The sequence below is a fragment of the Protopterus annectens genome, chromosome 4.part0, assembly GCF_019279795.1.
Source record: "Protopterus annectens isolate FY-2018-M chromosome 4.part0, PAN1.0, whole genome shotgun sequence".
Lineage (NCBI taxonomy): Eukaryota > Metazoa > Chordata > Ceratodontiformes > Protopteridae > Protopterus > Protopterus annectens.
The window spans coordinates 1,045,419,289-1,045,444,288 of record NC_056733.1 but is presented as its reverse complement, the minus strand read 5'-3'; the positions used below and the strand labels follow the sequence as shown (position 1 = coordinate 1,045,444,288).

The 25,000-nt window shown below is 39.8% G+C and overlaps 1 protein-coding gene across 1 annotated transcript in view; it reads right to left on the bottom strand.

Moving 5' to 3' along the window:
* Positions 1-25,000, bottom strand: part of MSMO1 (methylsterol monooxygenase 1) — a 112,794-nt gene that overhangs the window by 38,945 nt on the left and 48,849 nt on the right. Inside the window, exon 4 of the mRNA XM_044068983.1 lies at positions 1,510-1,664. Within this exon, the coding sequence (XP_043924918.1) occupies positions 1,510-1,664 (155 nt within the window). The remainder of the gene's footprint in view (positions 1-1,509; positions 1,665-25,000) is intronic.

Below are 25,000 nucleotides of genomic sequence, written 5' to 3'. Positions count from 1 at the left end.
ATAAATGTGGAGTATTTTATGGTGTGTTAAGATCTGATGAAGCAACAGTGTTTGTGAAAGCGCTTATCTAAATAAAATTACCCTTTGGTTTTATGCCATGGTGGTTTCTTTCAGCCTGTTTCTACTCTGTGAAGTTTGGATTTTATACAATTTCTATAAATGAGGGCCAAAATAAACAAAATAGAAAAAAAGAGTGGAAGCACGAGTCTTGGTATGAGCTGAATATGCCTTGAAATATTGTTGTTTGTCTTTCGGCTTTTCCCGGTTAGGGGTCGCCACAGCGGAACTCCGGTCCGCTAATGATTGGCAGTTGGGTTTTTATGGTGTCGAGTTGCCAGCCCAACGCCCAACCTTCAACGAAGGCATGCCCATTCAGTGCATGTCTTTCGAACGCCCACTTGACCGCAGGGAGGACATGCAGACTCCACACAGAAGGCACTCCCAACCCAAGCAGAGAATAGAATGGGAGAACCTCTTGCTGTGAGGCAACAACGCTACCGCTGCACCAGAATATGCCTTGAAATACCTAGTAAAATTTTAACCAGCTATGGCATTGCTCACAGTATAGCCAGGTTATATGATGGCTATTTTTGGCTCAATATTATCACACATTAGGCTATACAGTGCAAGCAAATATTGACATGTCATGCCATCCTGTGTTCTTCGCTCTTGAGATTTGGGGTACTTGGCATACAGTATGTCTCATGAAGCAGTCTGGACCATTTCAATTAAGTTATGTAAAATATGAATTAAAGGACTTCCCAATTCCCTATTATTTTTTTCATCTGTTACGTGTCTTCCTCAGAACATTTTAGCCATACTCGGGGCAACAAAAGAAAGGCTAAAAGCAACACATAATGACAACAGCAAGGCTAAATGAAATATATAATGACAGATCTATGTCAGTTTACCGAAAAACTACATTGTTGAACCCCATATAGTCAACAATGCAGTTAATTGAAAAAGTGACATAAATCCACACACCTGCCAACAACACAATGTTTTTGCAAGCCTCCCCCTCCACACCACCTACATCCCCTGTTAAATATTTATACCAACTCCAAGATCAGACTACAGCAGGGAAAAGGACAAATTCCCAATCCCTACTGTAGTGTGATCTTAGAATGGTTCAATGAACCAAACGACGACTTACATTATCCATTCAACCAACATGCTTTCTGATAGGTGGGAGGAACCCAGAATAAAACCACTGCAAGCAAAGGGAGAACACAAAAACAATAAAGACAGTGATAGAAATCCAGAACTGTATCCTGGACCATGAGGTGTAAGAAAGACATCCCATTAAACCAATACAAAGCCTATGTGTCTACATTCCTCACCATCCACTTCCTTGGATATATAAATGACATATCCACTGAAACACTGTTTAATATTGCCATCAAAGGAAGGAACACATCCTGCTTTTACTAACAGTAAAATACAAGTATTACAATGGGCAAATTTCCATTAGTGTAAACTCAGCATTAACTATTCAGTGTATCGTTTTACCTGTGTACATCAATGGTCTCCAAAAGCCGCACAGTTACCCATGCCCACAGCAGGATCATATGATTACAAAAGATCATAATCCCAATGAAGAAGCCAGCACCGAGAATAACTGTTTCAGCTGGGTGGGCATATTCAGCCTGCATCCCAAATGGTGACTGAAAGACACAAAACAGAAAATGTTCTTTTACTACTCATATTTATCTAAAAACAGCATTTCTAATGCAAGTTCTGAAAAGAAGCTGGTTTCTTGGTATACCCTTGGTGAAAAAGTAAATGACAACACTATAAGGAAGCATTTAAGGTCATGTAACGTTTGTGAAGACATTACTATAAATATCTGAATACATGTATTTTTTTAATTATGAAATAATTCTACAATTAGATTTTACTATGAATGTCACAGAATGCAACAAGCAAGACCAGAACTGCCAGCAATATGCATCACCACAATTAACCAAGCCTCACAAGCTGGTGTCGAGTGGGATTCTTTCCTAGTTAAATAACTCATTTGAATTCTAAGAACAAAACAAATAGATAACTTTACACTGTGGCAAGAAAGACTTGACAGCTGCATGACAAATATCCACATTACAGTTAGGTTTACAGAAATATGCTTTTTCAACTGCTGTACAGACTCCAAAATATGTGGGTTCTGCAATGATTTGCAGAGGAGAGAAATTAGCAACCACGATTGAAGGTTGAACACTGTAGCTATTTAGCAACAAAACCCCAGTTAAGATTAAGATTATGGGAAAAAAGCTGAAAGTGGTATGCATGAATACAGAAGGATCAGTGATTGCCACATGAAGTGAGTATCACATAGAAAATATTGCATACACATATGTAACCCACCAGAATGCCAAAACATGTAACATGTAAAATATGAATAAAATAATACACAGTGACAGAGTTATGAGCAAATATCCTCCAAATGAAACATTTATTTTGGCTATTGTCAATAATTTTGTGCTAATCTTTAAGAGCATTCATCGCAGCAATTTACAGTGCTTTGCATTAAGGTTAGTTCCACTGCGTCAAAGGCTTCTTTGTAGGGGAGACAAATTCTGTAATACAAACCAGCAACAGTGTTACAACAAGCAATGAACCAAGCCCGTATTCTGCACCACGCTAGCTGTGGTACACCAGTCATTACCCACACCCAGCCATGCTACTTCTGAAAAATGTCACCTTGTGTTTTTTCTGAAAGCAAGGCTAGGGGGACTAGGGGGACTAACCTGGCAAATAAATAAAGCCAGGTCATGTAGCAGATGCCAAGCATTTCAGACTTTAATGTGTTCAAAGCTCATTTGTGTTTTCCATAAGCCAGTGTTGATTTGTTTCACAGTCATTTTTTAATGCCAGAAGGAATATCTGACAAAAGTGCAGCCATTATCTTGTTATCCTTACCCTCACAAAGGTGTCAAAAGGGTTTTGTATTATCTGGATACAAGGAGATAGCTACTAGCATATCTCTCTCATCGGTTCATACATTAGTACTAGGCTAACTGCCCTTGCAAGCCATTTTAAGCCTAGCCAATTATCCCTTGTGAGACTCAAACCCTGCACCTTGTGTTTGGAAGGCAAACACCTTAACCTTTAGGCCACACACACACACACACACACACACACACACACACACACACACACACACACACACACACACACACACACACACACACACACACACACACACACACACACACACACACACGTCAAGGATCAAATGGTGGAAGTTGAAAATGGGTAATTGTGAGGTGGAGTTCAGGAAAGAGTTAAAACAGGCACTGGGGGGCAGTGAAGAGTTACCGAATGGCTGGGTAACTACAGCAGAGATAGTAAGGGAGACTGCTAGAAAGGTGCTTGGTGTGACATCTGGACAGAGGAAGGAGGACAAGGAGACCTGGTGGTGGAATGAGGAAGTACATGAGAGTATATAGAGGAAGAGGATGGCAAAGAAGAAGTGGGACTGTCACAGAGATGAACAAAGTAGGCATGAGTATAAGGGGATGAGGAGCATGGCAAAGAGAGAGGTGGTGAAGGCTAAGGATAAGGCATATAGAGAGTTGTATGAAAGGTTGGACACAAAAGAGGGAGAAAAGGACCTGTACCGACAGACTAGACAGAGGGACCGAGCTGGGAAAGATGTGCAGCAGATAAGGGTGATAAAGGATAGTGAGGGAAATGTACAAGTGAGAGGAGGGTGTGTTGACCAGATGGAAAGAGTACTTTGAGGGGCTGATGAATGAAGAGAACAAGAGAGGGAGAGAGAAGGCTTGATGATGTGGGGATAGTGAATTAGGACGTGAAACAGATTAGCAAGGAGGAAGTAAAGACAGCTATGAACAGGATGACGAATGGAAAGGCTGTTGGTCCAGATGACATACCAGTGGAAGCATAGAGGTGCTTAGGAGAAATAGCAGTGGAGTTTTTAATCAGACTTTTTAATGAAATCTTGGAAAGTCAGAGGATGCCTGAGGAGTGGAGAAAAAGTGTCTTGGTGCCTATTTTTACGAATAAGTGTGATCTGCAGAGCTGTAGTAACTACAGAGGGATAAAATGATCAGTCACAGCTTGAAGTTATGGGAAAGAGTTGTGGAAGCTAGGTTAAGAAGGGAGGCGATGATTAGTGATCAGCACTATGGTTTCATGCCGGGAAAGAGCACTACAGATGCCATGAGAGTAAAATAAATTCACAGGGATAACCAGGTACCTCGAAATACAAAAGAGGAATCCAAATATATAGAAAAATAGAGGCAAGCTACAGGTCTCTTCCAAAAGCTTTATTCACAGATTACATCAACTGGCTTCTTCAGGTGTAAACAAAAACTAAAAACATCCCCACATTTATACTATGTATCTCTCAATTATCCAGTTGAGCACTTAAAGGGATATCAAACCTTAAAAGACTTGAGCAACACTTTCATACAATATATATTTATATTATTTTTATTTAACATTTGTTGACCGGGAAAGTCCGACTAGGTTCCACAGATGCTGTTTTCAGCGGAGGCCCGGGGAGAAATGCTCCAGAAGCATGTCTTTACAATGTGGGAGGAAACCGGAGAACCCGGAGGAAACCCACGCGATGTATATATATATATATACATAAAGCCTTAAATAAAACATGCTAATACTTCTTATACACATTAAAACATACTATAATCTATAAAATACATCAATATATGCAATCAAAGATTCAACATCAAAATAACTACCTACGTAAAGCCCTATTTTTTAAATAAGGTTTTAGTGGTACATGGTCATTTAGGCCATGCCCATAATCAGCTCTCAATTTTACTATCCATTTCAATTCCAAGTTCTCTGTTTGTACCCTAATATCACCACCCCTTATAATTTCAAAATATCTATATATTGCCCTAAAAATAAAATGATGTTCTATGCTAGTTTCTTTAAAATGTTTGGCCAAAGCATTAAATGAACTTCCTTTTTTAATATGATAAATATGTTCTCTGACTCTGCCTTTTAACATCCTATCTGTTTTAACCACATAAAATTTGTTACAAATTTTACAAGTAGCCAAGTAAATTAATGTGGAGAATCACATCTAGCATTAATACTAAAATTAAATAGTCTACCTGTATCAGGATGTACAAACTTACTGTCTATATTTATATACTTACAGTACTGACATTTAAAACAAGGTCTAGTGCCTTTATTATTATTTAATGAAACAAAATTTCTAGGGCCACATAATTGACTCTTTAAAGATTTTTTATTCTTAAAAGTGAATTCAGGAAATGCACCTATAAACTTTCTTATTTGCCTATCTGACGTTAGAATATTCCAATGCTTATTAATAATGTTCATACAGCATCTTAAATCTCTTGAATAACTAAAACATAATTTAAGTGATTGTGCTTTTCTAACATGACCTTTAATACTACCTTCTATCTGTTTAGAAAAATAGGGTTTGGCCCTACTATGTCTCACTCTTTACTGCATTAATACTACAGTCAATTAATTTCTGGTCATAACCTCTAACCAACAAGTCAGTTTCCACTGTGGTTAATTGCATCGCAAAATCTTCATCCATAGCATTGAGCCTGGAAGCTCTAAATGCTTGATTTTGGGCCACATTTTTAAAAATAAACTGAGGATGCATACTATCCCTCCTAAGTAAACTGTTAACATGACATTCTTTCTTAAACATTTTAATATTCAGGTCACCATTTGTGGCCTGCATAATCAAAACATCCAAGAAACTTATTTCCCTATTTGAAAAATTCAAGGTAAACTTAAGGAAACTTGTTGAGGTATCAATATAATCAGCAAATAATTTTAATTTTTCAATAGAACCCCCCATATCATAAAAAGGTCATCTACAAATCTATGGTAGAACAATTTATCTTTTATAAAATCATTTTTCATCAAAAATTGTTTCTCCCATTTTAACATTATTGCATTGGCATAGCTGTTCGCACAAGACGTTCCCATGGCAACGCCTTGGCATTGCCAAAAAATCTTGTCTTTACATACAAAAACATTGTTCTCTAAAACAAGATTCAATAACTTACATATCAACTCAATTTTATTGGTCATAATTCCCATTACTATACATTAAATCAGCTACACTCTTAATTCCATAATCATTGGGTATAACTGTAAATAACGATACAACATCAAATGTAACAAGTAATACTTGTTTACTTATGGTGTCTTCACAAAACTTATATAAGTCCTTAACAAATTGTTCAGTATCCTTAAGAATATGGTCCGAGGTATTTATAAGAATTCTCAAAGTTTTTTCCAAATAAATTGAAATTGCCTCAGTACACCAGTTCCTACCAGACACAATTGGTCTCATTGGTGGATTATCTATATTTTTGTGTAGCTTAGGTAATCCTTGTATCATTGGGATAGTAGGTTTAGCAATAAGAAAATATTGAAAGAGTTTTCCATCTAAGATATTGTTATCTACCATCAATTCTAACTGTTCGTGTACATGTTTAGTCATTTTGTTGACCTGTAACAAAGTGATAGGTTTATAAAAAACTCTATCATCCAAGAGAAGAAACATTCTCCTATCACAGCCTTCCTTGTTTAAAACTGCTATGGGTCCCCCTTTGTCAGCAGGACGTATCATAATAGAGTTGTTAGTTCTTAAAATTTTCAAAGCAGTACATTCATCCCTAGTTAAATTGTGCTATTTATTCTTATTGCCTAGCATCTCCTGTTCATAATTTTTTTTATATACATCATCGATACATATTTTTTCAAATGCAGAAATCAGTGGATAGAGGTTATGACCAGAAATTAATTGACTGTAGTATTAATGCAGTAAAGAGTGTGAGACATAGTAGGGCCAAACCCTATTTTTCTAAACAGATAGAAGGTAGTATTAAAGGTCATGTCAAAAAAGCACAATCACTTAAACTATGTTTTAGTTATTCAAGAGATTTAAGATGCTGTATGAACATTATTAATAAGCATTGGAATATTCTAACGCCAGATAGGCAAATAAGTAAGTTTATAGGTGCATTTCCTGAATTCACTTTTAAGAATAAAAAATCTTTAAAGAGGCAATTATGTGGCTCTAGAAATTTTGTTTCATTAAATAATAATAAAGGCACTAGACCTTGTTTTAAATGTTAGTACTGTAAGTATATAAATACAGACAGTAAGTTTGTACATCCTGATACAGGTAGACTATTTAATTTTAGCATTAATGCTAGATGTGATTCTTCACATTTAGTTTACTTGGCTACTTGTAAAATTTGTAACAAATTTTACGCGGGTAAAACAGATAGGATGTTAAAAGGCAGAGTCAGAGAACATATTTATCATATTAAAAAAGGAAGATCATTTAATGCTTTGGCCAAACATGTTAAAGAAACTAGCATAGAACATCATTTTATTTTTAGGGTAATAGATAGATATTTTGAAAATATAAGGGGTGGTGATATTAGGGTACAAACAGAGAACTTGGAATTGAAATGGATAGTAAAATTGAGAGCTGATTATGGGCATGGCCTGAATGACCATGTACCATTAAAACCTTTTTTAAAAAATAGGGCTTTACGTAGGTAGTCATTTTGATGTTGAATCTTTGATTGCATATATTGATGTATGTATTTTATAGATTTTAGTATGTTTTAATGTGTATAAGAAGTATAAGCATGTTTTATTTAAGGCTTTATGTGCATATATATCTATATATATATATCTATCTATCTATATATATATATATATCTATATATATATATATATATATATATATATTGTATGAAAGTGTTGCTCAAGTCTTTTAAGGTTTGATATCCCTTTAAGTGTTCAACTGGATAATAGAGAGATACATAGTATAAATGTAGGGATGTTTTTAGTTTTTGTATACACCTGAAGAAGCCAGTTGGTGAAAGCGCTTGTGTAATCTGTGAATAAAGGTTTTGGAAGAGACCTGCAACTTGCCTCTATTTTCTATATATTTGCTCTGAGAGTGTTGATGGAGAAATATACAGAATGTCAGAAGGAGCTGCATTGTGTCTTTGTGCACTTGGAGAAAGCATATGATAGGGTGCCTAGAGAGGAGTTGTGGTATTGTATGAGGAAGTCGGGAGTGTCAGAAAAGTATGTAAGAGTGGTACAGGATATGTACGAGGGTAGTGTGACAGCGGTGAGGTCTGCGGTGGGAGTGACAGATGCGTTTAAGGGTGGAGGGTGGGATCACATCAAGGATCAGCTCTGAGCCCTTTCTTATTTGCAATGGTGATGGACAGGTTGATAGACGAGATCAGACAGGAGGCCCCGTGGACTATGATGTTTGCCGATGACATTGTGATCTGTAGTGAGAGTAGGGAACAGGTGGAGGAGACCCTAGAGAGGTGGAGATATGCTCTAGAGAGAAGAGGAATGAAGGTCAGCAGGAATAAGACAGAATATATGTGTGTGAATGAGAGGGAGGATAGAGGAACGGTGAGGCTGCAGGCAATAGAGCTGGCAAAGGTGGATGAGTTGAAGTACTTGGGATCAAAAGTTCAGAGTAATGGGGAGTGTGGAAGAGAGGTGAAGAAGACTGTACAAGCAGGGTGGAATGGGTGGACAAGAGTGTCAGGAATGATTTGTGACAGATGGGTACCAGTAAGAGTGAAAGGGAAGGTCTACAAGAGGGTAGTGAGACCAGCTATGTTGTATGGGTTGGAGACGGTGGCATTGACAAAAAGGCAGGAGTCAGTGCTGGAATTGGCAGAGTTAAAGATGTTAAGATTTGCAATGGATGTGACAAGGATGGACAACATTAGGAATCAGTATATTAGAGGGTCAGCTCAGGCTGGACGGTTTGGAGACAAAGTCAGAGAGGCGAGCTTGCGTTAGTTTGGACATGTGCTGAGGAGAGATGCTGGGTATATTGGGAAAAGGATGCTAAGAATGGAGCTGCCAGGTAAGAGGAAAAGAGGAAGGCCTAAGATAAGGTTTATGGATGTGGTGAGAGAGGACATGCAGGTGGTTGGTGTTACAGAGCAAGATGCAGAGGACAGGAAGAAATGGAAACAGATGATCTGCTGTAGTAACCCCTAATGGGAACAACCAAAAGAGAAGACAGACATTAGAAAATCCAACTAGACTTTTGCTCCTTTGTTCCTGAAAACTGGGTGCTTTAGCTAGGAAGCAGATGATTTTGGAGTGGCCAGCCTACTGTATTAGATACTGCTAACGGACTTCCACCAGTGGACGCATCTGTAGAAGGTAAGCCACAAACCTGGCCAATGTCTGCTCAATCCTTCTAGAGCTCCACTCCTTGACCAACCTGTAGATCAAACTGTGTGTATATACCTTTAAGAAGCTATTCAAGGGCTTGCACAAGTATATAAATACTGAGCACGTGCGAGCCTGACTGCCATTTTGTAGTAAGCAGTTGAGATGTAAGCATGTATGTTTGTAAGGTCTGTCTGTTAACTAGTTTGTTTGTATTTAATGATGCTGTTATCCATCCTGATGTATTTTCATGTATTAAAGCATCTAAATGAAAACCCCTGCCTTCTCGTTATATGTGTTAGAGACAAATGAGCAACATGGTGCCAGAAGTGGCATGTCTAAAAGGACATGATATAAGAAATGGCATGTCTAAAGGACAAGGAATCAGAACAGACATATCCGAGGGGCATGAACTCAAAGGCGGCTTGGGTAAGACTACTTAAGGTACTTGCTAGGAGTTGGTGGAATATACAGGAGTGGATTATTCCTAAATGTGGAAACTTCGCAAACAGGTCAGAAATGAATTTCAGGCATTAAAACTTGGTCAGCATGATTTTTTTTCACATAATATGAAACAAGGCATACAGAAGGTTCTAAATGCTATCTGCATAAACAGCTATGTACGATATTGATAAAAATATTAGAATTACTATGGAAAACGTTTGAAATAAAGTCTGAATTTCATAAAATGAATAAAATAAGGGGAAATGACAGCATTTTCGCAAAGCATATGTATTTTGTATTAAGCAAAGATAACCGAGTTAGCAGTGTATAAAGTGTTTGCATGTTTGTGCAGCGTTAACAGTAAAGCTATTTCACAAAGTACAGCCATTACAAGGCATATTTTGCAAAGCACAGCCATTACATAGTATATTTTGCTAAGTACGGTACTTTGAAGAGTTTATTGTGCATTTGAATGTTGTTACAAGCTCACAAAACTGTTTGTTCCTACATAATTACAAGGGACATATTTTCAGTGTGTTTGTGTACACTTTGTGGGTATGGCAGATGGATTTCGAAAACCCAGTGCACTTGTGTTTGACAGTAATATTGCTGAGAACTGGAAAGTGTTTGAGCAAGAGTGTGACATTTTCATACAGGCTACATTTTCTGATAAAGATGGCCACACAAAGGCATTTACTCTGCTTAATTTAGCTAGGTCAGAAGCCATAGAAAGGGAACTCTCATTTGTGTATGCAGCTGCTATCTATACTGGAGAGGGAAAAAACAGTTAAATTGTTGTACATGCTGAATCAAGGGAGGACCCAGAGTGCTTAAAACGTAAATTTAGACAAAAGTGTAACACCCCCCCCAGAAAAATGTTACAATGGAGAGGCACATTTTATACAAGGAATCAAAAGCCTGGTGAAACTTTTGCAGCATATATATAACTGACCTGACAAATAAAGCTAAAACATGCATATTTGGTGATTCAAGGAATGACTTGATAAAGGACAGACTTGTGTAAGGTATCAAAGATGATGCTGTGAGAAAGATTTTTCTTTGTGACAGTGATTTAACTTTGAATAAGGCCATTGAGATTTGTCAGATATATGAGCTCACAGAAAAGCTAACAAATATGCTTACAAATGAGAATGGATCTAGAAGGCACAGTGACAAAGCTCATGTTGATAGTATGCAGCACATGGTTAAAAGAAACAGACCTAAGCACATTGCAGCAACTGCAGCCCCTGCAGCACTCACTGGTGAACCCCAGAGCTTTCCAGCAAATTCCAGAGTTGGCACAGTCTCAGTGAAGCACAAGAGTGAATCAGCAAACTCAAAGCATGCACCCCAACTCAGTGTCATTGCCACCTGTCATGTTTGTGGTGGTAATCATGAATCTAAAAGGGAGAAATATTTAGCTTTTGGTCAGCAATGCCACAAATGCAGTAAATGGAATCATTTCAAAAGGTTTTGTAAATCAAAATGTCTACATTCTTTTATTGAAAGGGAATATTTTAAGAAATTAGTTGATCAGTTAGACAGTGGCAAGCCTACTCTTTTATGTTGATGGTGTGTCAGTACTTCATGAAACGGTGAATGCAATAGATTTAAGGGCAAAGAATTAAGTATTTTGTACTGTTTGGATAAATGACAAAACCATAGAGCTCAAAGCTGACACAGGTTCTAAGTGCAATGTTATGTCAGCAGAAACATTTGCCAGAGTATGTGCTGGTGAAAGGTTTGATTTAGCAAGGTGTGCGAAGCTTGTTGCTTAGGAAGCTGAAGAAATTCAAACCGAAGACTCGGTAGTGCTTTCATGTTATTCTGCTGGGAAAAGCTATGAGTAATTTTATGCAGTCAAGAGGCACGTCCAGTCATTACTAGGGCTCTGAGACACTTTGAAAATGGGACTGCTTTCATTTAATAAGGAAGTCCATCATGTTAGCTTAAAAGACCACTACTCTGACTTTGCCCAGTACATTTTTTCTTCCTATGCTGATCTTTTCAAAGACAAACTAGGCAAACTTTCAGTTGTGTACACCATGAAGTTAGGCATAGAGGTCAGTCCAGTTATCAGGCCAGCACGTAAAGTTCCAATAGTCACGCAGGACAAAGTCACAATCGAGTTGGATAAAATGGTGTGACAAGGTGTGATTTGTCCAGTCAAAACTCCAACTGAATGGGTATCTTCCATGGCGGTAGCCATAAGAAAAGCTCAGATGAGATCAGAATATGTACTGACCCATGAGATTTGAACAAAGCATTAAAAAGACCTCATCATCCAATGCACACAGTCAGCACACAGTCAAAGAAGTCACACCCTCAATGCCAAATGCCACTGTTTCTTCTGACTCAGATGCAAAGAGTTCATTTTGGCAAATTCAGCTTGACAGAAAATCATCATTGCTCACTGTGTTCAGTACAACTGGCAGGTACAGACTTTTGTGAATGCCATTTGGGATAAATTCTGCAAGTGAAGTCTTTCAATGTGCAATGGAGCTCATTTTTTCTGGGTATCCTTTTGCTATTACAGTAGACGACATACTGGTAGGAGGTCATGATGAAGCAGAACATGACAGAAACCTCAGAAAACTTCTGGAAAGGGCATGTCAATTAAAATCTTAAGCTCAATGCACAGAAATGCAAATTCAGGCTACAAGAAGTTACTTATGTTGATCATTTATGTACGAGTACAGGGCTACTACCAGACCCATGAAAACAAACAGCCATTCTTGAGATGCCAGCACCAGGCAATGTTCAAACCCTGCAACGTTTTCTTGGCATGGTCAACTATCTTCTTCTTCTTCTTTTGGCTTTTCCCGGTTAGGGGTCGCCACAGCGGATCATCTGTCCACTCATGATTGGCAGTGGAGTTTTTACGGTATCGAGTTGCCAGCCTGGTGCCCAACCTTCCACATAAGGCACACACATGCACACACTCACACCTAGGGCCAATTTGGAGTGTCCGATCCACCTAATGCATGTATTTGGGATGTGGGAGGAAACCGGAGCACCCGGAGGAAACCCATGCGAACACAGAGCGGACATGCAGACTCCACACAGAAGACACCCCAGCGGCATGGTCAACTATCTAGGCAAGTTTATTCCAGACTTGAGCCAACTATCAGCACCACTCAGAGAGCTGACATGTAAAGATGTATCCTGGTCTTGGTTAGAGCAACACCAAACAGCATTCCAAGTCCTGAAAAAGAGAATTGCTAGTCCACCAATACTCAGGTACTATGATATTCACAAGCCAGTAACACTTTCCTGTGATGCTTCGAAATGTGGTTTAGGTGCAGTCATTCTACAAGAGGATCAACCTGTTGCCTGTGCATAGAGAGCTCTTACCCAAACTGAGATGCAGTATGCCCAGATCGAGAAAGAGCTTTTGGCAATTGTGTTTGCATGGTCGCAGTTCCATGATTATGTTTATGGTAGACCTATCCAGACTGAAACAGACCACCAACCATTAGTCACTATTTTGAGAAAGACTATGCATTCAGCTCCAGCTAGACTGCAAAGCATGATGCTGAGATTTCAAAAGTACAATTTCAATCTTGTCTACAAGACAGGCAAACGTCTTTATTTTGCTGATACATAATCCAGAGCGCCTAGAAACACCACAGAACAACACAAGATTGAGAACCTTGATTTTGAAGTTATGGAAGTGAGAAATTTTTCTTCCATATACTTTGATAAGCTGAAAGATCACACAGCCACAGATCCAGTGTTACAGAGGCTCATCCACTTCATCAATCACAGATGGCATCAAACCAATCCAGTTTACCTCAAAAAGTGCAACCTTATTTTCCATGCAGAGATGAGATTTTTTCTGACAAAGGTATCATAATGAAAGGCCCAAAAGTAACTGTTCCAAACTCTTTGCAACAACAGCACATTACTATCTTGCATTGTGGTCACCCAGCAACCGAATCTACCAAAAGAAGGGTGAGAGACCTAGTATTTTGACCTTCTATGTCACAATACACTGAGACAGCACTTTATCTTGTTCATTGTGTAATAGTACAAAGCCACATCAACAGAAGGAACCACTTGAGCTTAACCAAATAGCTACAGACATTTTCGAGTGGAATGGTCAACATTATTTGGTGTTAGTAGACTTTTATTCCAATTGGTTCGAGATTGACCCACTTCCTAATCTAACATCCAATACAATCATCACTAAGATGAAAGGTCATTTTGCAGTCTATGTTAGTCCACACTAAGTTATTTCTGACAATGGCACCCAGTTTACAAGCCAACAGTTCAAAAGATTTGCTGAAGAATGGGACTTTACTCATGTCACAAGTAGTCCAGAGTACCTGCAATCAAATGGTTTGGCAGAAAGCACAGTGAATCTACCAGAAAAAGGCTACAAGCCTATGGACCCTTACATTATCTAAGACAATACTGTGGATCACCAGACAGGCTGTCGCCTGCTTCTCTTTTTGGGACTGGTGCTAACATTTTGCTTCTGGAGAGAGAAAAAGAAGCAAAGGAGCATTGTATCCCAACAGAGTGAAGCTGTGCTGAGACCAGCATTAGTAGTAGCCAGGCAGTAGCCATTCATGCAACTCCTCTCTTTTCATCATTCTTGACAAGCTATTTTTTTGTTTTCGGTATGTACTGCTTGATTTGTCCTAACTTCAGAATATCTGCCTAAATACTTCATCCTTAAATTTTCGGGGTCTAGTTTCCCCTCAAGTCTTTGGCAGTGCTCTGTACAAAATCAGACACCTTGAGTGACATTTTTCCAGTAAAAGCACAATTGAAATTTCTCCAATATCTAGTTGCACACAGGACAACTAGTTTGCAGTGACAAGTACTGTCCACATAGTTGCAAACCAGATACTCCTGACAGTGATTGATATTCTCACTCCAACAATCTAATCAATAAAAAAGGGTCTGCTGCCATGGATATGAACTTTCCTACTGTCTCCATTACTGGCTTGGTGGATATGGGCATCCTGAGGCAAAGTAGAAATTGTTTACTGACAACCAGTTAATTCGCAAACAAACTGATATGGTATGTGAGAGATGTATTTACACAATGTCACTGGAGGCAAAGATCTCACATAAAAGTACTCCTAATGTCAATAAGGTTGTCAGCAGTACACATGCTGCACCCATCATGCACAATTCAAAGCAGACATATAGACCTACATATACTGACGCATCTACATGTAACCTTCATAAACCACAGAGACCTCCTAGACAAAGTACACACAAGAAATACCCTCAGCAGCCCCAAACACACTCTTTCAAAACAACACCCACATCAACACATAGAGCTACATCTTATGGAGCCTCTACCTCTAAGCCCATAAGGCAGGTTAACACACAATCCAACATTCTAGTCATTAGAGATTCCATCGTGAGACACACTGATTTCCCTCTCATCAGGCTGAGAAAGGAGAAAGTTACGATCAGTTGCTTATCCGGGGCTAGGATCCATCACATTATGCATGCACTCAGGTCACTGGACCACAATTACCAATATAACAGTCATAGTCCATGTCAGAGTAAATGACCTGAGACATACCTCCCTAGACTATATGAATAGAGAAATCATAGAGCTCTCGGAATATGTGTCTCAGGCTGGTATGAGCCTAGCATTGAGCAGCGTTTTACCTTCTCCAGGGATGATGCCACAATATGAAAAAAAGATGATTGATTTTAATAATTGGCTTAGTTTCTGGTGTCATTCTAAGGGGGTGCAATATTTGTCAGCATGGAAGGAGATGGTCAACAGACCATGCTGCTTTGCCAGGGATAGTCTGCACCTCTCCCCTCTAGGCTTTCAAATATTAGCTAAAACATTGTCTTGCCCCATAATGCCTTTTTTAGGCAATGCCAAATTGAAAGTACTTCCAACATAACAAATCAAAACCAAGGAAATCTAAAGGTATTACTGTTCAATTCTAGTAGCCTAAACAAAAAAAAAACTTCACTCCCTGGAAGCTCTCTTTACCCTAGAGAATGCTGATGTCTGTGAGGTCTCTGAGACGTTTAAAGCTGCAGAGAGCACATCAACAGGGCAAGATTATAATGCCTTCTGCATATTCAGACCAGCTACTTTACAAGCAGGGATTAAAGGTGGAGGTGTCTCTATTTACATCAAAAATAAATATACTTCAAGGCTGGTCAAACAGGAAAATGCACTTGAGCTGCTCCATCTGCAAATAACCATAGGTAAAATCCAATACCACTTCCTTGCAAGCTATAGGTCCCCTTCTATGACCCCAGGAAACCCATACCATGTATTTAAACTCATTAGAAATACTAACCATCCAACCCAATACCATAAACATGGGTGACTTTAATTACCCCACTATTAACTGGATAATCCTATACGACATCAAATGTACATACACAGAGATTCCTGGATTTTGTAAACACAAATGCCCTGGACCAGATAGTCAATACACCAAGCAGGGGTGCAGCCACACTGGATCTGGTCCTCACTAATATGGGAGAGTGCTGCACACCCCCTATTGTAATGCCTTCCCTGGTAAGGTCAGACCACAAAATGGTCTCCTTTGAAGTAAAAATAAAACCTGGACCCCCAGCTCAACTGGGTATATTCAGGAACTATTCTAAGACTAACCTCCTGCTATTAAGTAAGAACCTGGCAAAATTTCAAGCCCCTATAAACCCTGAGAACACTTCTGCCTATGGAGTAATGTTCACAGAAACCCTGTACAAACATGTTAATAGCTCCATAGAGGCAGCTGTACCCACCAGGAAGAAGTACAGAACTAACTCAAAAAACAAGCCACTCTGGTGGCCATGGCCGGCCTTAGGCATAGGCCAACTAGGCGGCCGCCTAGGGCACTGGTGTAGCAGGGGCACTTTTCCAGTATTAATTTGGTGTAGGTAGACCAGGATGGGGGCACCTGGTAATGTGTTGGGGGCGCCGTGGAGCTGTTTTGCCTAGGGCACCAGTTGACCTAGGGCCGCTCCTGCTGGTGGCATCACAAAATCAAAAGGATGTATAACAGAAGGAAGAAGATCATGGCAAAAATTATGAGGTGCAGCACCCAGCCTGCCTCCCAGGCCAAGGACAACCACAAAGCATTCTTTAGATATGTCTGCAACCTCAAAGGCAAAACACAATTGTGTGCAGAGCTCATTGTAAATGGAGCCACCTATACTGACCCAGAAGATATAATAAACTTCCTGGCTGATAAATTCAGCTCCAACTTTACTCCTCTCTCCTCATCAACCTTCCCTCAGGAAATATCATCAAATATAACTCCCCCTATTATCACTAGGGAACAGGTCCTTAATGCTCTCTCTAAGACCAAGAACAATGCATTAATGGGCCAAGACAATATCCCAGGATGCCTTCTAAATAGCATGAAACATGACCTATCAGGGCCTCTGGAATTACTATTTAAGTGTAACCTCCAAACAGGCTTTGTGCCTCATGAATGGAGAAAGGCAACAGTCATCCCTCTGCACAACATCTACAGCAACTGGAAAGGCCGCAGAAATACATCACAAAGAGGATTACTGGCCTCAAACAGATGCCCTATACAGACCATCTCAAAAAACTCCAGCTTTACTCCGTCGCATATCGCCTATTCAGAGGCGATCTCTGCCTAACATACAAAGCTATGTCAAACCCAGAGCTGTTGGACATGCTCCACTTAAAGAAATCCCAACCCCTCCGAGCTACACACTCTGGGGACCTAAAACGTGTCACCACAATAAACAGAACATGCTGGAGGGATAGATTCCTGTCCCAGAGACTTCCCTTATTCTGGAACAAACTGTATCAAACAAAGCTTCTCATTAGCACTCTTCACGAAAAAATCTTGATGACTGGATGGGAAATAGGAATTTCACCCTGGGGATCTCCTATGTGGCTCTGCTCGACAGGGGTACAGGAAAATAATTTTCTTGGGTGGCGAAAACCAGGGTACCTTTTTGGCTAGGCTTATATAGGCCCTAGGACCAATAGCCTAGTACCTACCTATGAACTTATGAACAAAGGTGGTCCATCTACAGACCCTGGAATCTACAGACCCATACGTCTCACTAGTCTTATATGTAAAGCCATGGAAAGAATAATCATGGAGATGATCAGCAGATATAGTACACCTCCAGACACAGGACCCAACCCAGTTTGGTTTCGTCAAGGGCAGATCATGCCTACTCAACCTGGTGAACTTCTTTGAGAAGGTCACCAAAGCAATGGATGAGGGCAAAATCTTTCACACTGCCTACCTTGACTTGGTCAAGGCATTTGAGACAATACCCCCACTTGGGCATTGTTGACAAACTCAAGAGGTTAGATACAAACCCGTATGTCACCCGGTGGATAGCCAAATGGCTCACAGACAGGACCCAGGAAGTTAGAATTGGGAAGTCCACCTCTACAAACAGGCCAGTCAGGAGTGCAGTCCCTCAGGGATCAGTCCATGGACCGTTCCTTTTTGGCATTTACTTCTTAGAAGTCAAGGCCAATGGCAGTGGTCTGTGGCTGAGTAAATTTGCAGATGATTGCAAATTAGGAACTGTCATTGAATCTCACACTGACACAAATGCTCTCCAGGAGGGGTTGACACAGACAAATAACTGGTGTCAGTCTCCTTTGGGAAGTCATTCATCCCTGGTACTATCATACTGACAACACACCCCTTAGAGATGACCCAGTAGTCAGGGACTTAGGGACACACAGATAGTAATCTAGCCTTTGATCATCACGTGTCTACAGTGGTGAGGAAATCATTCTATGTTGCACAACTTACAAACAAAGCTATGGCATCTAAGTCCAAGGAAATCATTGTTCTACTGTATTCAGCATACATCAGACCTATCATTAAGTACACTGCCCACTTTGATATGTACCTAACCAGGCATATCCAACAACTGGAACGTCCACAGGGGTTCCTCACTAAAATAATACAGGGCATAAGTAATATCTCCTATGCAGACTGCCTCAAGGCCCTATCCCTGTATTCTGTCTCCTACAGGCTTTTGAGAGGAGATCTATGCTTGGCATACAGGGCATTGTCAGACCCCTCTCTGATGGACCTCCTGCATATCCAGAAAATAAACAGTACCAGAATTACCCGTTCTAAAGACTTAAACCTTGCTTGTGGTATAAATAGGACCTGCTGGGAGATAGGTATGTATTCCAGAGACTATCCCGTCTATGGAACAGGCTCCTTATCTATGTAAAGCAGAGTTCCTCCCTAACCCAATTTAAGTGCAACTTGGACAGCTCATCCCTGGTTTGGATCCAAGTCATGGGGCTGAAATGCTGAAGCAAAATGAATCCTTTTTCTTTTGCCTTTTCCTAACAGGAGAGAGAGAGCTACTGCTGTCTGGGGCCATTGGGTGCTCTTAGGAGCAACATGGGCCTCTCATACTTCACTTTTTGGAACCCTCTTGAGAGTCTGGGTAAAGGAGAGTCAGCATTCAGAAACAGAAATGGATCTACACAGAGCCGAAGGATAGGGCACCCACTGCCCAAACTTCTTTGCGTAGGTCACCAAAGTGGAACTTTTTCAGCTGTCTACTTCTCAAAGAAGCAACATGTTATGGTTCTGGTATGTTCAATTTGTTAATCAGTGGAATAAAAATATATGTGAGCAGCATCCATTCTTGGAGATCTGTTTATGCTCTGCTTAGCTGATCCACTATGGAGTTCTGCTAAGACAGATCATAAGAGGCTCTTAGTCTTAGAGTTGGAGATGCACCTCTCTCCCAAGCTTTCACTACAAACATGCATAAACAGTAAGAATGAGCGTCTCCTTGTTTGCTTATATACCATAGCGCCATCATTATCAGGAGTCCTGGATTCAAGATGGACTCAACCGCCCTGACAGCCTGGATGTCCACAGCACCATCATTATCAGGAGTCCTGGATTCCAGATGGACTCGACCTCCCTGACAGCCTGGATATTCACAGCACCATCATTATCAGGCATCCTGGCTTCTAGATGGACTTGAGAGCCCTGGCAGCCTGGATCGCTGCCATCACTTCCTTTATACTAATATGCCTCCTACACTGTCTGCTGTCCCAGGTGCCCTGAGCTTTCCAAAGGTGGGCTCCCTAGACTGAGTCTGACGTATCTGTGGCCAGAGATTGTTTTTTTTTTGAAAATGAAAATAAAATTACAAAAGTTTTAAAAAGTGGTTGGTTGACTTTTACCTACAAAAGAGATACCAAAATATAACTAACAAAAACACTGTTGCTTTATCAAAAAGACTCTAACCTTACTGTATAAGCTGAAACAGTGAAACAGAAGACTAAACTTAAATATTAATCATAATAATACTATGTTAAAATGGAATTTGGCCTATCTGCAGAAAAGGTCTGAGTAGGTACAGAGAAACCAAAGCAAGACAAGTCAAAAGGGAAATGGTGCTTGCCTTAGCAGACTTTGAGAAGTGTCAAAAACAACAAAGAGAACTAACACATGATCTGGAAAGATGGAAAAGAAGTCCATTACAGACTAAACTTACTGCTCTATAATACGATGAAGAAATGTTTCAGGGTTTTCAAACTATGTATGATACTATTCTTAAAATGAAAACAAAACACGAGATTTTGCAAAGTGAAACTGAGCTGCTAACAAAGGAACTTATACAACTGAAAAAGGGCACTGAAGTTATTACGGCTAAGAATGTCGAGCTAGAAAGGTAACAGCCACCAGGGAACGCTACTGCAGCAGAGGAGAAGACGATAGCAGCAACAGAAAAAATAGCTACTGAAAACAGAGAAAGAGTGATAATGGAAAACTGACGCAAAAATGGAGTGACGCACGCGAGTGCGTGATGTCCAGTTTTCAATAAGGTCATAAAACACTGATAAATAAGCTTACGCAGACAAAGGCAAAACAGAGAAAGAGATAGATGCCATCTCCAGAAGAGTGTTTAGGTTTGAACAATGTGGTGCAAATGGGTCAGAGCAAATCTAAAGTATTTAAATAATACGTAGTAGGGGATATCTTAAAGAAAAATGATGAGCAAAATGCTGCCTTAGAAATAAGTGTTAAAAGTAAAGCACAGGCATATCTCTCAACCTCTAAGAGCAAGAAACCGGGACAAATCTAACAGTCCCGAAATCAGAGACAGATTTTAAATACAGCTCTTATAAACCTAAAAAAGGTTGTTAGAATTAACAGGCTCTGTCTGAAGGATATGAAGTCTGAAAGTCAAATGTACGTCATTTTATGAGGAACATATTTTTGATCTGTTCCTCATTTTATGAGGAACAGATCAAAAATATGAAGTGAAACTTTGGACAGTTGAGAGGGTTGGGTAAAGTAGATTGTGCATTTAAAAAAGATATGGTTACATTAGAATCTGGACTACAGTTACTGCAGAAAGCTTTAACTCAAATAAGAAATGAGCTGACGTTGCTGAAGTTTAATACACGGTATGTGAATGAAACTACCGAAAAATGAGTATCATGAGCTAAGAATGATAAATCCTGGTGAACTGAAAACACTGCTGACTACTATAGCTTAGAACATGTGCAAAACTACCACAGATATAACAGAAATTAAAAAATACAAATCGAAAGCAGCACTGCGACACGTGAACCGAGTCGCTGATGACAAAATGTAAAATAACTTGCAATATCTAGGTGACATCTTGAAATAAAACAGCTGTGGATCTGAGTTACAAAGACCGAGTCAATATGTAATTCAACAGCAAGGGGCAGACCTGAAAGAATTTGCTGTTCAAAGCTCAAAAGTCAGTTGTGAATAAACTAAATGAACAATGCAGTCAGAATTTTCTAAGCTGGTTTGTTGTTAAATCAGCAAATTAGAAAGGAATGTACAAGGTTCCAAACCCTTGGTGCTAAACAGTAATCCAGCAGTGAGAGACAAAACGATATCAGGAGATATCCACTGCTGACCTGAATAAAAAAAATGGACCCTATCCTGGAAGAGACAGAGGTCCTTCTTCTGTTAAAATTCAGCTCAGAGGAGGTTTTAGCCAAAAAGGAAACAGTGATGACTAATGGAGAAATGAACAAAGTAGTCAACAATGCATCAACACCCTAAACAGGAGGTCAAATCTTAGCATACAAGTGCTCCGAATTGTGCGGAACACTCCGCATTTGTGATTGATTTAACCCACTGTTCCGCATTGAACAGTCGTAGCTCTGCTTTATGGATTTTAATTGGCTTGTAATACTGCAATTAAAGCAGCCAATCAGCATTGCGGTATACAAGCCAACCAAAAGCATCTGTTCCTGCACTAATCAGGAGGCACAAAACATGGCCAATCTCAACCCTATCTATTAATTTGTCTGCAAGTTGACAGGTATGCCCACCTGACTGACTGACACAGTGGCTATGGACTTATTCATGCATATAGGTTTTACTATTGCTGTACCACACATGAACGCTCCTCATTTATGTGATGTTTGCATTTTAGTATCCCACATAATTTATTTGTTTGTATGCTTTTGTATGGTATCCAGGAAACAGTAAGCATAATACATATCAAGTTTCATTTTACATGCAACACACCTATTTAAAAGTTAGTTTCTTCCTTTAGAAATAGAAGGGGTATGAAGAAAGGTTTTCTGCTTCTGACAGATTCATTTCTTCAATTGTTAAAAATTGTCTACTACTTTCCTGACATCATCAGTGAATGTGCCATTATTATTATTAGTCCGAGACACCTCAGTTTTGTCTTGTTTGCTGAGTTGTGTAATGCTGCATTCACTAAGGTGGGCAGGAGGGTATTTGTGACTATTTTCAGTGGAAGCTCCCTCCATAAGTAAAACTCTTATATATTGTTCAGCAGTAACGATCAGCAATGACTGGGGATAATGTTAAATAAATAAGTAAATAATTATAAATTAGCAATGCAAAGTTGTTTCCGGAATGGCTCAACAAAAGTGTGACGCTTTTCTGACTACAGAGATGACGTAAATAACTTACAAATCTTACAACAGTAAAAACGATATTATGATGCAGACATATGGATATTTTTTTTAAATCAGCTGCATTTACACTACATATATTGAGTAAAGGCAAGATAAAGCAGACTAAGAAATGTTTCCCAGATGTTTACTGTGGTATGAACTGCAGTAAGCTTACTGTTTATGCACGTTTCTATCTTTCAGTTCAATACGTTGATTTTTTCCTTGGTTTACCTAAACAAGTTGACATTGACAGCCAAGTACCTGATATACTCAGTTGTTATTTATTTTATTGTGTTTACATCACCAGAGAATTAACGGGTACCCAACAGCTGCTTGTTTAAGATCTATTGTAGTTTTAGAATCTCATCTGAGCTGATCATTGCTTGTGTACATCCTGTAATCATCACTAAATTTGTCAGAACACCCTAAATATCCATTAGCTAGACAGAACAGACACGCCTGGGTGAATTTTACAGATTTACTAATGTAATTATTATAGCTGTGCTACACAGGTTTATGTAACTACAACTACTGTAGCTTCTACTGCCTGACCCTGAGTTATAACTGCATTAGTGTGTAAACTTAACTAAGGTGCACATACATGGACAGCTGGCTGGCTGGATGACTAGCTATCAGGTTAACTTGGAGGCAGTGTTCCCTTGCTCCATCAAGGCAGCAATTGGTCTTTCCTATTCAGAGTAATTTCCTCACTCTACATGTGTGTGTGTGTGTGTGTGTGTGTGTGTGTGTGTGTGTGTGTGTGTGTGTGTGTGTATGTATGTGTGTATATATATATATATATATATATATATTTATATATATATATATATATATATATATATATATATATGGTTCTACCTGACTTCGTCGACAGCGCAGAAGACCGACAGCGCGGAGAGCTCCAGCAGAAGAAGACCAAAGAAGACCGGACGACGCTCTGGGGTTGGGTATGTGGTTTAGTGACGGACGTTAGGGGTGTAGGCAGGGTAAGTGTGAGATTGGCGGTCTGGTAGGGGGGGGTTAAGTTGGGTGGGTTAGGGAGGTAAGAGCGATAGTGCGAGGGTTAAGGTTAAGTGAGTTAGGTTAGGGTTAGGAGTTAGTTAGGGGTTAAGGGAAGGTTTTAGGGGTTAGAGTTAGGGGAAGTGGTTAGGTGTGTGTTAGACTGGGAGGTTAGGGTTAGTAGTAGGTTTAGTGTGGGCTTGTAAGGATTTTGGTGTGCTTGTGTGTGTGTGGTGGAATAGTGTATGGGGTTTCGTGTTTTGTGTACCGCCGGTTTATTTCGTTGTATGGTGGTTGTGTGGTTTTTTGTTTTGTGGATGGTGTGTATCGTGTGTGTGTTGTGGTGGTGTTGTGTGGTTGTGTTCGAACAGGTGTGACCATATATATATATATAGGGGGCACATATCTCCAGGGTCGCATACTGCTGTCTTCTGTGTATTTCTTTGCATTTGGTTGCAAAGCTTGCAATTCTAAATCTACCAATGTATGTATGGAAGCTACACTTGAACTATATGACAGTGGCCATTTGTGCCTTCACTTTCGGCCCTGTCTAACACCAGAAGAATACATGGAAGGTGACTTTCTTGGAGAGGTTTAGGAAGCCAGGCACTATCCATAAGTAAGATTTATGTATACTCACAAACATTTGTCTTCTTGGTTTATTGTGAACAACATTTTTGTCACTTTGAACATTAAGCCACAGACACAAAAAAATAAGACTGAACTTAACTTACTCATGACTTTTGCTCATGACATCATAAGATCAAAAAGGTGTCTGTGATTTTGCCATAAAACTACATATTTTATAGGAACAGACCAAAAACATGAGGTAAAAATCTGGGCATTCTGCAAAATTCTGAGCAGTTGAGAGGTATGAATTTAAGAGTGAATATGTGTGTGTGTATGCGTGCATGTCCGCATGTGTATTTTAGTTGAAAGGCCATGGCCATGGTGAAGGTACGCTTTCTGCGCAGTGCAAAAATAGGGTGTTCCACATTTTGACTGTTTGTCACACATTGCAATGGTCTGTGTTCCACACTGGCCTCTGAGCAGGTTGAGACCTATGGGTCAAATGACAATTACTGGAGTGACTGTTAGAGGTAGCACTGATGTTGCAGAATGTTATGGGCAACTGGGACACACAACCCCACACACACACGCACTGACTTTAGCTGGGGTTATGCAATGCAGTGCTACCTAGAAGTGCACCCACCCAACATACACACAGACTTTATCTGGGGGTATGTGATACAGTTACCTAGAAGTGCACCCCACCCCCCCACACACACACAGACTTTAGCTGGAGGTATGTGATACAGAGTTACCTAGAAGTGCACACCCCCTCCCCCACAAACACACATACAGATTTTAGCTGGGGTATGTGATACAGAGTTACCTAGAAATGCACACTACCCCCACCCACACACACAC